The following is a 14,154-nucleotide window of genomic DNA, read 5'->3' as shown; positions in this document are numbered from 1 at the left end:
TCCATGCCACAACCTTAAAAATAAATCTTTTCAATTTTGAAGAAAACCAAAAGTTTTATTTTTTTTAAACTCAATTTACTTTTCCAGGTTTAGTCCCAAGCTTTTTTTAATCCAAAATCCTCAAAAAATTATGTTTACTGTTCTGCGAAATTCGGCATTGGACTAATAGTAGGGAGCAACTTGTCACCTTTCATTCACGAATGCTATGCATATCATTTATCATACTCTCGGCACTTCTTCGTCAAATTATCAGAAAATACATGTTCCCCTAAAGTATGATGAGCCCCCCTCCCACAGCCAAAAAATTATCCGTTTAGTTGATTTTTTAAGTACGATTTTTTGCCACCAGGGACAGGTCAAGGGTTAGAATCTAGCCACATCAACTTTAACCTAGAGAAGATAATGCAGGAAGCTAAGACGGAAATCATACTGTATAAACAATATATGTTATCTGCTACATTAGATTACGAACACGGCAATTGAATAAAAATCCTAAAGATAATTAAAATGTCACTGGACTTCGATTTGAATCGTGCTTTACAAAAATCTTGAATCACTAATCAAAGCATGAACAATTTCAAAACAAAATTGCAAAAAGAAAAATGAGATGAACACGTTCTGAATATTTAAACAAAAATTATGAAACATAATTCATCAATCAGGACACATGTACTTACCGACAAATATCAATGGGGAAAAAATTTAGAATTATTTTTGAGAAAGTTATCTTAAAGGAAATTGTGTTTTTATTTCAAAGTTATGATTTCATAAAACATCGACCTAAATTATGCAATAATAAATCATAAAGAAATACATCTTTAAATAGATTTCAATAAAAAAAAAACTATAAAAAAATGGATGAACTCAAGAAGAAAGAATAGTAATAGCCTTAAAAATCAGATAAATTTGAGAAGAAATGATAGTAACAGTCTAAATATTTTCTACCCCTTCCCGAACGACATTTAAATTTATTGCCTGATTTTTCTGTACTGATAAAAAAAGGAAAAAATTAAGTTTACCAAATTTGCCAAAGCTTTAAATGAATATAGTTGTCTACTTTTAACTACTGGTATTTTCCTTATCCAAGGCCGTATTCAGGAAAGGGGTTAGGGTATTTGAAGCCCCCTCCCCACAAACTGTATGGCCGACAGTTTGTAAAGTTTTTATTGTATGTCCCCGATCAAAATCCTGGATAAGACCCTGTCCTTACATAATTATTTTGAAATCTTTGTTTATAAATAAATTAACATTATAAATAAATTTTGGTACTTGGCTGTTAAACGAAACACCCTCAAAATTACGCTGAATCGGTAACGATTTGCTTATTTTGAGTGAAAAAAAAACTACGATGAATGTACATTTTTCTTAAATATTTAATACATAGAGGTGGTTAGGGGTTAGGCATTTAGTATAATGCGTTCTGTATGGCCTGCTTTCGATAATTCTTTGTCGCAGTTTCCATAATTTGGTTTCAACAGCCTAATATTATCATCATGTTTTGGTATATTTCATTAGGATTAATCTAACATCACTTCTTGGGTGTTTCGTTTGACAGAAAAGTACATAAAATTTTCAATTGAATTTGGTTTAATACATGTTTTTTTCATAGGGTTGGTCCCAAGAATTTTTAAACCCTCATGATGAACCACGGTTAAAACGGTTTGAGAAACGCAGTACTAGGTTATCATATCCTTCACACAAACCAATTTTCCAATCCTTCGTCAGAGACCAAGTAAACAAGCGAGTTTTTCGGTAACAACCTGATGACTAATTTCAAGACCATGAATAGAGAATTGACAACTAACTATCCCGCAATGTTATAATAACATTATTTTTTAATAAATTTATTATTTATTATTTAATAAGAGATATTGACAACTATCCCGCAATGTTATAATCAAAATTGCTGACTTGAACACCTCTTGTAATTGCCAGGAATAAAAATATGGAAAAAAGCTGTCACTTGCATTTTGGAAAGTCCTAATTTTTTCAATATAACTCAAAATTTTGATACAGAAATCTTGCCTAAGATTTTATAACACGCAGTATGGCAAAATAAACGATTTGATGTTAGAAGTCACCATTTAGTTTCCAGAAAAAGTCAACTTAATTATTTTAGGTATATATTTAAACCTAAATTTCTCCTTTGGCTCAGTGTTCAAAGCATGGAAAATACGTTTTAGCTATATGCTCATAAAATTAATCAAAATAGTTTCATAGAAAACTATTCAGTATCCACTGGTAAAAGTATCTTTTTATTTCGACTATATAATCCATATTTTTAGGGAATTGTTATTTTTACAAAACTCTATTTTTGACTTACAGTACTTTCATCATCCGCAAACAGTGGCGTCAGGTCATAATTACGAAAGCAATATTTATGGATTTAAAAATACTTTCTCAGAATGTCACAAAAGCCGATGACATTTGAAGACTTGGTGTCAAATTGCTAAGCAACAGGAACCCTGTCACAGACAAGAGCCAGAGTAACTCTGTGGCTCTTCAATACAACCAGTGGCGTCAAGGCATTATTACGAAAATAATATTTTTTTCTAAATACTTTCTCAGGATGTCACCAAAGCCGATGACATTTGAAGACTTGGTGTCAAATTGCTAAGTAACAGGAACCCTGTCACAGACAAGAGCCAGAGTAACTCTGTGGCTCTTCAATACAACCAGTGGCGTCAAGGCATTATTACGAAAACAATATTTTTTTCTAAATACTTTCTCAGGATGTCACCAAAGCCGATGACATTTGAAGACTTGGTGTCAAATTGCTAAGCAACAGGAACCCTGTCACAGACAAGAGCCACAGTGACTCTGTGGCTCTTCAATACAACCAGTGGCGTCAAGGCATTATTACGAAAACAATATTTTTTTCTAAATACTTTCTCAGGATGTCACCAAAGCCGATGACATTTGAATACTTGGTGTCAAATTGCTAAGCAACAGGAACACTGTCACAGGCTCTTCAATACAACCAGTGGCGACAAGTCATTATTACGAAAACAATATTTTTTTCTAAATACTTTCTCAGGATGTCACCAAAGCCGATGACATTTGAAGACTTGGTGTCAAATTGCTAAGCAACAGGAACCCTGTCACAGACAAGAGCCACAGTGACTCTGTGGCTCTTCAATACAACCAGTGGCGTCAAGGCATTATTACGAAAACAATATTTTTTTCTAAATACTTTCTCAGGATGTCACCAAAGCCGATGACATTTGAATACTTGGTGTCAAATTGCTAAGCAACAGGAACACTGTCACAGGCTCTTCAATACAACCAGTGGCGACAAGTCATTATTACGAAAACAATATTTTTTTCTAAATACTTTCTCAGGATGTCACCAAGGCCGATGACACCTGAAGACTTGATGTCAAATTGCTAAGCAACTGGAATACTGTCACGGACAAGAGCCACAGTGGGCTAAGAACCAATGACACCTGAGGCAGCACAGCTAATTGAACGTATACAATTGGAAGTTTCATATGCAGAGCATGGGACTCGCACCAAAGTTCTAGTGAGTCCGCCAATAATGCCCTTTCAAAATTCGTCTAACTATCAACCCCGTTTAACTCCAATCCAATTCAACATCTGCAGCAGGTTTGGTTGAATGAAATTGCGTTGAATGGGGTTGGAGTTAAACGGGGGTTGAGTTGGACACACACCTTTAAAAAGAAAACATTCGTACGAAACATGGTACAAAGGACAAAATACAGACTTTTTAAATCACTCAAAAATAATTCTTCAGTTCTAAACAACTTTCCTCTGCCTTTTTGAAATCAATGTTTTTTTCTGTGTTTGGTTACTTAAAATCACATCTCCCTTGCGGCAAACTTCAAATTTCCCCTAACCCCTATGAATTCCCTTTTCTTGCTCCATTTTTAATTCAGTTCAGACTAATTATTATACAAAAGTGCGTGACCCTAGTAGAGATTCCCTGCTTGGAAAACTAGCATTGAAAGCTTTCCTCCTTTCCGGGACTGAGACAAGCAAAAATCGATATTTCAGAAAGGGATTGTTCTGATATACACTTGATCTCATCAACTAAGTGACTGAAAGGAATTCATACATTGTTCTAAGTTGAACAGCGACAGAGCGTGAGAATGCAAAACATATTAAATCGGTATAAGATATAAAAGTGATGGTCACTCAGCTCAAGATTAGATACTATTAATTTGCAAAAGACTATCACAAGCTCTCAGAGTAGAATTTGGTCCTTTCATAAAATTTTTTCCCCTAATCTAGTTCTAATTCTTCTGGACATTCTAATATTTAGACGTACGGTACTTCTGAAAACATCAAATTTGAAAACACTAAGAAGAAAATTGGAATTTCCAGTAAAAACCACTTGAAAAACTGAAAATGTAATGGCTTTGACAAAAAAAAACATAAGAGACAGAGTTTAGCAGGTTTACCTCCTTTTTTGTCTGGTCTGTTTTGGGGCGATTTGTCTAATAATTTTTTATTACTACGACAATTTCAGTTTTACAAGCCTACAGAATACTCATTTTTGAAAGCAAAACTGAAAAACTTTAAAACACTTTCATATCATCAACTAAAGTCGCACCCGTACATGTTTTTCCTCGGAAATTAGCTGCGGAACTTTAAACGAAACAGATTCGAGATTAGAAGCAATGCTGAAATGAGAAAAATTTGTTTAAAATTTGAAAACAAAATTCTGAAAAGCATACTCGGATAATAAAATAAATTTACAAATTTGTCGATAAATAAAAAACATATAAATAAGATGTTTTATTCAAAAATTAGTTTAATTTAACCGATACTAGGCTTAGCAAAAGGAAATATCGCCAAAATTTCTGAAAAATTTGCTCAAACACTTCAAATTGAACACAACAGCCCCAAACGACCATTAATGGAGCGAGTTTTTCAGTTTTCTTAGAAATTTGCTCGGATAACTCATAAATGGAAGCTGAATTAAGACCGGGGGAGGATGTCTCCTGTTGCAGCATCTATGGGCGCTAACTAAATTTTTTCTAGTTATAGTGGGGTTGTGATTGTGGGAGATGAATGGGGGTACAAAAACTGGCGTTGTCCCAGTGCCCTGAAAAAACCTAGCTACGCCTCTGGCTAAAGAAGGTGAGAAGGACTAGTAGATCATAGATACTATAATGTACGCTTCTTTTGCGTTAAAAACAGGAATATGAACACGATGACCTGAAATATATTACAAGAATGTGAGGTTGAAACACAGCTGTAGATAAACATAGACGAAATGATAGACTAGAAAAAGGAGACGATATATATGATTCTGAAAACTGAACCGATGTTTAATTGTGAAAACGTGTTTTATCTAACAGTTGTTAATCAAACCAGGACACCTTTTCCTTCTATTCAATTCTATTCTCTTCCTTATATTCTATTTTCCTTCTTCTATTTTAATTTGGTATATGGACTTGGCCGTTTTATTCAATTCATCATATCGTTTTTATACTTGTACACTACACTACACTTATATCACCCAGGGTGTTTTGCAGACACCTCCGGTGATATAAATTACATGACTGAGGTAAATCCAAACTGAAATATATAACTATGTGTCCAACGTTTGATTGTTGATCAAACGTTGCTGATCAAACGTTTGATTGCTGATCAAAGGAGTCACAGCACAATAGGAAACTTTTGGATTCAGATCATCCTCGAAAAATTGTGATTCGTACGGCTTTTCCTGCAAGTTATCGTATTTCCCATTGAATTCACAAATTTTCAGGATTTTTCTAAGACAATGTAAACTTTTACATTGTATTCTGACTGAAAGGAACTGCAACTGCTTCCATCTTGGCACAACCCAAAACTGCAAAAGAAATGTCCTCTGCAGAAGCAATCCCTTAAAGACACTTTTTATTTAGAATGTTTCACTGGAGGGTGTAGCCAGTATTGAATTTTGAGGGAGCACAAAAGCCCAAAATAAGTGTGGGAAAAATCGCTAGATGACTATTGTAGGTTCAAATGGACATGCTAATCTAAAGAAGTACACACAAGTCAGATCTTATGAAAGTGGACAGAGGATAGCCCATTTTTCTTGTATTATGAAGAATCTGTCAGACCAATCTCATTAGAGACTCTTCCATCTTTCCTTCTCCCCTCTGTAAAGGCATTTTTATGTTGTTAACCAAATTTCTGGGGAGGAGGGGGACTTACACCTTTGACTCAAAGGCCGCTGTTCGGGGATAGAATGGTCATCAAAGGGCAGATATCAAACATTAAAGATTTACCTAAAATCCAAGCTAGGGTTCCTCTGATGGGTTCGATAAGCAGCCCCTGAACTCGTTGACTTTTTATCGTTAACAGGAGGCTTGCTTGTATTCTGACTGAAAGGAACTGCAACTGCTTCCATCTTGGCACAACCCAAAACTGCAAAAGAAATATATTCTATGATCACCTGTATAACACAATTTGAAACACAAAATGCAGCAAAAAATAACTGTTTGTCTGTGAATATTGTGTTCCAGAAATACGTTTCTGGAACACAATACTTGCACCTTCTGCCGCTAAAACGTGTTTAGTTTCTTGCGATTTTAGTGGTAATTTAGAAAGGCCTTGAGCCCCCCCCCCCCCAAAAAAAAAAATATTTGTTAGACACTTAAAAACTAAAAAACTGCATATGAAAAAATTTTGAAGCGTTTTTTGTACCCCCCCCCCCCCGCTATGTACACACGCTCCCCTGGACAAAAATCTTGGATATAAGACTGTGGATATAAGACTATTCTCTTACCCTGGGAGTAAGAGAATAGAAAATAGTACATTGTCTTTTTAGGAGAATGGTATCTATTTAACGAACAATTTGAGGGTTCCTTCGCAGAAACAACCTGTACATATATCCCATGTGCAGATGTTGTATCATAGCTACTCACATACAATAGTGTAGGGGTCTTCAACATATTCTTCAATCAGGCACGACATGCTCAAGAGGGCGCTTGAAGCGTAACTGACCAGGTTTTTTGTCCATTTATATATATAAGTCAAATTTTCAGGGGGGGGGGGTGATTACAACCGAATTCGAGAAGTCTCTCAGGCGGACTTTTAATAGAAATGGAATGGATTCTTTTCAAGGAGCTACAAAGTTGGATTGGTTCAAAATGACATCGAGTTGATTTATAAGAAAAAGGGAATACTGAGTGTGTATAGGCATACTGTCCAATAGTACTGATTAATGAACATTTGTTTAATTGTATTGAAACAAAAGTAACTGGATTATATAATAAAAATGAAAATTATGTCAGAAGTAACCAAGAGAATAAGGTTGAAATTAAAACACAGGTAAAGTCAAAGATCGCCATCCTATTTTCATAAATAGTTTTGTATTTAGTTCGCAGTGGTCAGATCTATAGATGATATCGAGCCTTTCACACAGAGGGGGGCAAATTTAAATAAAACTGTAATCTTATGTCGTTTTCTTCAATTTTCACAGGGGATCCCTCAAACAGGGGCTGACAGGTGACAGATGACATATATAAGGCTCTGACAGATGACCTACATAAAGGCTAAAAATATGACTGTCAATTTGCTGATAGTCAATGAATTGTTTCCCACCCTTTCAAAACTTCCAAAATAATGCGAACAACTAGACAGCTTGAAGACAAATCGCCAAAAGTAAAAAAATGTAATCGCAAAAGAGGAAGAAAATACACTTTCTTTTGTCCAAAATTTCGGATTTTTAAGTTTTGACATCTATGGACAGACCTGGGGAAAACTTTAATGCAAATTTAGCCTAATGAACAGTGCAACAATATGAATTATAACATACTTTGTGTGATTTTCCCAGACGAGAAGAGGGAGATCATTAAATACTGGTACATTTTAAAGCCTAATAATCCGATTTTTGATATCTGGAACCTGATGACTTTATATCGCCACAGACAATTTTATGTCCGACTGAACCGTGTGATCACACACCTATACTAATTTCAGCAATGATAAGGACACTAAGCAGGGACACAAACTTTTTATTTTGAGATCATCACTTCAAATCTATTCAGATATGAATCTATAAATAGACATGTTTAAAAAAAATTAAAGCAGTATCAAAATGGACAAAAAGTTGTTTTTTCTCTCAAGAATCTATGAATATAAGTGAAACTGAAAGACTAAAAACACATTGAGCTTTACATGAAAAAGACATTTGAGGAAAACAAGCAAAAAAAGACCAAGTTATGTCAAGCCCAAAACGTCCACCTCACGTTTTCACTTATATTCGTATATTTTCAGGCAAAAATTCGTCTTATCAGATATTCGAACTCATGGTACTACTACTACTACTACTAACTCATTGCAACACTAAGTCAACTGAGGATAACACAGCTACGCACACTCCCCATCTCAACCTATTCAGAGCCTCCGTCTTTACATTCTCCCAAGGATGACAAGGACAAAATTTGGCAATGTGTCATCCTTCATTTGCAGAATATGTCCTAGCCATATCATACTTTTTTTTATTATAGCCCTAGAAAGCGGGATAGAACCACGTTTTTGTACAGCTTATTGTTTGAGATACGGTCAGTCATTCAGGTACCCAAACAACCCGTAGGGAATTTCTCCAGAAAACATCCAGCAAATACCCTCTGTTTTTTTTTTGAGTAGCCACGCTTCAAAACCATCCACTATTTATAATAATGTCTGTTTTACACTTTTTTGCTATGCATCATCGCCCGTTTATGATGTTTATGTATACAATGGAGAGTGTACAAGAGGGAAAACTTTAAAGTTGTATTTTTCCACTTTTATCAAAAGGGGATATACTGACAAAATTTGCACGTAAATGAACATTAGAAAGCGGTCAAAAAATACTCACAAACTTAAAAAATGAAAATGCTAAAAAAAATTAAAAATGCACAAAATAAAAAAATGAACAAAAAATTCTCATAAACTAATATAAACTTAAAAATGCTAATGAACTTAAAAAAATGCTCATATAATAAAAAAAAACTGAGGCGACAAAAATATACACAAGCCGCTAAGTTGAGCAATCGAGTTGATTAGCATCAAATTATATACGTTAATTTTGCACTTTTAATTGTATTTCACACATTTTCCCCTTGTCCAACGATCTTTCTTTCAGGGCTCTTCTCTTGTGGATCAGCAAAGAAACTAAAAAGATTAGCGTTTCCATGAAACCTCTTGGATTTATTTACCTAGAACAACTTCCCCAAACAACTACTCTGTAAACAATTCCAAGTAACCAGGGCAGTGACTTTTTTCTGGGGAATTTTAGACAAGCTTTTAGACTGGATTAAATGTGGATAGCCTAAACTCTCTCTTCTTGCATGGATTAGAACTGGGAAAAGCACCAGAAGGAACACAGCTGTAAACAGATAGGTAAACATATCTGGACAAATCGAATTCTCCTCAGTATATATCGAGCAAAATCGAATTCTCCTAAGTATATAAGCCCCCACCACCCCAAACAAATTCTGTTATACTAAAAAACAATTTAGATCTGAGTACCTAGGTTTAAATAAGAAAAAAATTAACAGCGAAACTCTTTAGGTTCAATTTGAAACCTTAAAATGATTGAATGAAGAACACCCGCGACTGCAAACTGACCAGGCACATCGTTCAGAAATAATGACCAGCGCAAAATTGAATAGATAAGAAACGCCCTGTTAAAAAAAGTGTTTGCCCGACAACACTCAAGAAGCAGAATTAGGTTATTCAAAATAAAGTATAATAACAATAACAAATTCATGTGGCTACATAATTTTGAACCCTGGATATATATGTATTAAACTGTGAGATAAAACTGTTTTTCTTTGTTTTTTGCATTTTCCCTGGTCTTGTGTTACCCCAGGTGTTGATTTAAGGGACCTACCTCAGTGCTGTGATTGGTATATTTGGACTTTTGGGCAATTCATTTTAATTTTAATTCTCCAGGGAATTGCACATCTTCCCGTTCTTCATTAAGCGCTATCTGTGTTGAATTTTTCCGCCCAGCGTTGCCGCTCATTCTGAAATTATGGCGTCCAATAGCTCAAAACGCCCAAAACCCGCAACACCCAAAAAAGGAGTCGATAAGTGTGCTGTCTCTGGTTGTGTTCTGAGTGAGTCCTCGCCAGCCATTCAGTGTGATGAATGTGATAAATGGTTCTGTGCAACATGTCTAGGAATGAGTACAGCCGAATACAACATTTTCTGCAAAATGAATGAAAGGCTTGGAAGCATTTGGACATGCCCATTATGTAAAACATGTTCCAGTAAGCCTGATGTTCCAAATATAGTGAAAAGCACTCTCGACTCCCATTGTAGTGAAATGCGTGACATGTTTGCTGGTTTCAGATCTGATATGCAGACTTCTTTGGACACTGTGAGGGCTCAGGTGGAAACGCTTGAGACGGCTATACAATCAAAGGTTTCCATAGATGATGTGCAGAAACTTGTGGAAAATTCTATAACCACCCGTCTCGAAACAGACATCCACAAAATAGTGAGACAAGAGCAAGACAGAAACAGAAGACGACTTAATCTGATTGCCTATGGCGTTCCTCTGCAAACCAACGATGCTCAGTTCATCTCAACTTACTAAAAAGATGAATACTCAATTAATGTCGGGGCTATTACTAACTTGAAACGTCTACCTAATGGTAAGAATGCAAGTACCATAGACAGACCCAACCCAATCCTTTTTTCTATAAATGATTACAAAATGAAAATGGATATATTGAAGGCCTCAAGAGCGAGGAGGGGGAGTATCTCCTTCTTTGCTGATGCATCCAATGAAGACCACCAGAGAAGGAAAGAACTAGTTGAAGAGATAAAGAGGCGTGCAGCAGCCGGTGAAAAAAACCTTGTCATCCGTGATGGCGCCATCGTGTCAAAAAACGTGATCCCCCCGGGGGGGAGTCCTTCTCCCCCCCCCTCGCTCGATGGTTCACTAGAATTACCCATACCCCTTGTAAATAGTGTAAATAATGCATCAAGCCTAGCCAGAAAGACTTCTATAAGTTCAACCTTTTTTTCCGCGGCTTCGGTTTTGAGCTCTGTCTCTCCATCAAGTGCTGCGTCTGAGACCAACTACGTCACTGCTAGTTCGGGCGACGAAAATCCATATCAGAGTTACAAAGCCGGAACTAGCAACAGCCCAGTCGGCCAAAGAAAACGGACGCAACTAAGAATATTATATACAAACATTGATTCTTTAGTGCCAAAACTCTCAGAACTAAAAGTGTTACTTTATGAAAAGGATGTAGATGTTTTCTGTGTTTGTGAGGCGTGTCCTAAGAACTCTTTGACCAAATTGGATGACGCACATATTCAAATCCCTGGATACTTACTCCTAAGCAACCTAGATAGTAACCTGTGTCGAAGAGGAGTGGCTATCTACACTAAGCTTGGAATTAAGGTAGATAAAATTGATTTTTCTATTTCTCAACCTACTAATACTTGGGTGGAACATGTATTAGTTAGACTTCTAATTGGATTTGAAATTGTGAATATTGGTGTGCTTTACCGTAGCCCATCAGCTCCAAACCAACTAGTATCTTACCAAGCAGTTTCTAACGTAATACAGATCTTATGTAATCTAAATTCATCACTTGTGCTTTATGGTGATTTTAATATGCCAGAAGTTCGTTGGTTTGAAGGTATTGGGTACTCACCCCCCTAATAACCCCTCCTACACAACCACCCAAACCCTTGCTGACAACTTCCTAACTCAGATAATAATGCAACCCACTAGATTTAGACATTCACAACAACCATCATTACTTGACCTCCTTATTACAAATGACCCTGAGAGGATTACTTCCACTTGTTACCTCCCAGCTATTGGTGCAAGTGACCACATATGTATAATGAATGACATTAATATTAACCATAGTCGTGATGATAAACTTAAGAGAACTTTTACCAATTACGCTTTAATCCGTGAAGAACTAGCTAATATAAATTGGGATGAGGGATTATCAGATGAGACAGACAGAAAATAGAAGAAAATACGCTTATTAGCGATAGACAACATGGATTTCGCAGGGGCAGGTCAATCGGCACCAACTTTATTCAGTCATATGATCATGCAACTAAAATTGTGGATATGGGTAAACCGGTAGACATTATCTTACTCGACCAAGCCAAAGCCTTTGACAAAGTTGAACACTCATGCCTGTTGCTGAAGCTTATCAGGTGCATGAGGATGTGATTGATTGGATTGGAGTATTCCTAACTGGTAGGTCTCAACGTGTCATGATCTACACTGATAATGGCGATCCAGTTTTCTCCTCCACTTCCCCGGTTATAAGCGGTGTCCCACAGGGAACCATCCTTGGGCCAACGTTGTTCAGCATATATATTAACGACTGTACAACTTATCTATGCAATCTTTTAACATTATATGCTGACGACTGTAAGCTCATTGGGCCTGCTGAAACTGAAGAAGAAAGAGCCTGCATTCAGCTGGACCTTGACAGGCTATCCTGTCTACAATTCAATGCAACGAAATGCAAGGTACTGCACTTAGGGCATAATAACCCCCACCATCCCTACCATATAGGGTGTGATCAGTTGGAAGCAGTTGCCGAGGAAAGAGACTTAGGCATCATTGTGGACACAGATTTAAAATTCCACAACCACACTCAGGCTCATGTTGCAAAAGCTAATCGAGCTCTCGGACTCATTAAGCGCTCTTTTGTAACCAGAAAGTCATGTGTGGTTATAAAACTTTATAAATCCCTTGTCCGTCCCCACCTTGAGTTTGGCTTGACTTTGGCCTTTCCCCAAAATAAAATGGACACAAGAGCCCTTGAAAGTGTCCAAAGGAGAGCAACCAAACTGGTCCGTGGCTTAAATAATGTCCCTTACCAGGATCTCTGAGACTTCCAACCCTCACTTATCGAAGATATAGAGGAGATGTGATCATGGCACGCAAAATTTTCAAATCCGGTCACCTGAACCAGATCTTCACCCCCTCCCTGGCTAACAATTCAAGAGGTCACAGTCTTAAGCTTCACCTGCCTGGATGTCGGAGAAGGGAACGACGTGGTTTCTTTTCCATTCAGGTGGTCCCCCTCTGGAATAGCCTATCCGAGTCTACCATCCAAGCTGAGACTCCCCACTCCTTCAAGGCTGGAGTCGACAGGGACTGGGAGAGGGCTGAGTGGAGGCTGGACTGGGAAGCTAAGCCAACATAATTACATCACACACCACCAGCGAGAACTACAGGAGGATCTACCACCTTATCTCGCTGGCAAATGCGATTTAAGGTAATATCAAATACAATGAGAACATGATACTTTAGTAACAGGGAAGTACCCAGGGGAGGGCCTGGGAGCCCCCCCCCAAGAACTCGTAAATGTTAGGGTACTACAGACTCATTCGGGCACTAATAATTTTATTGATGTCCCCTCCCCTGAAAAGAATTCCACGCGTGTGCTTGACTTAAGGCAATTTTTTTCAACATTATTTGACATTACAAACCAACCGCTGGTAGGAAATAAGTAAAAAAAAGTAATGAAAACTCCACAAAAACAGCAAACCTTTTGAAATTGACTAGCGGCATACCTGGCTCCATCAAAAGGATGTGTTTTTGACGGCAGTGATTATTCTGTCTAGGCTATATTTTGGGAAGAGCATTGAACGAAGAATCTAATGATGTATCTCATATGCCTTATCGGATTTCTGCCCGGAAGTAACCTTAGTCGATTTTCAAGCTCCTATCTCCCCCTTCTTGATATGGTCTTGATCATTTGTCAAGTATATTTTCCAATGTAGCAAAAAGCCACGGTCATATTTGGAATTGTAAGTCTATGTATCTTGTCAAACATAAAACTACAATTACATTAAAATTTCAACTGGGAGGGGGTTAGGCCCTACTATTAGATAAGACAAATACCAGTGTTACTGGTTCTCGAACCAAAAGTAGCTCAACCTGAAGTAGCTGATAAGCTATTTGTTACTGTGCACTAAAGATGCCCCCGTACAAATCTATAGGTTTAACCCAGATTCTATGCGAAACGAAAAACAAACCATTCTTACGCCTCATATAATTAATCATTTTTAACAGATATTTCGGTAAGATTCTTGTTTAGTGACTTCTTGCTATCTCTGAAAGGAGTTAGGTTAGGAAATGAAAATTTCAGGGATGGGTCTACAGGCTAAGTATGTCCCGGGAAGGTATTTTGAAGCACATACCTCCACTCCCTC

General features: G+C 37.0%; 1 protein-coding gene across 5 annotated transcripts in view; it reads right to left on the bottom strand.

The window, feature by feature from the left end:
• LOC136036051 (phosphatidylinositol 4-kinase beta-like) overlaps positions 1 to 14,154 on the bottom strand; it is a 206,082-nt gene that overhangs the window by 167,428 nt on the left and 24,500 nt on the right. For 3 of the 5 annotated variants that reach the window (XR_010619617.1, XR_010619616.1, XM_065718007.1), the window contains exon 2: positions 6,240 to 6,378. The exons of the other annotated variants lie outside the window; for them this stretch is intronic. Coding sequence is in view for 1 of the 3 variants with exons in the window: in XM_065718007.1 (XP_065574079.1) it covers positions 6,240 to 6,361 (122 nt within the window). In the remaining 2 variants the exon portion in view is untranslated. The remainder of the gene's footprint in view (positions 1 to 6,239; positions 6,379 to 14,154) is intronic. 5 annotated transcript variants of the gene reach the window in all.

Source organism: Artemia franciscana, chromosome 15 (genome assembly GCF_032884065.1).
Source record: "Artemia franciscana chromosome 15, ASM3288406v1, whole genome shotgun sequence".
Taxonomy (NCBI): Eukaryota; Metazoa; Arthropoda; class Branchiopoda; order Anostraca; family Artemiidae; genus Artemia; species Artemia franciscana.
Note: the sequence above shows the minus strand (reverse complement) of the source record. Positions and strands in the feature narration are given on the sequence as shown.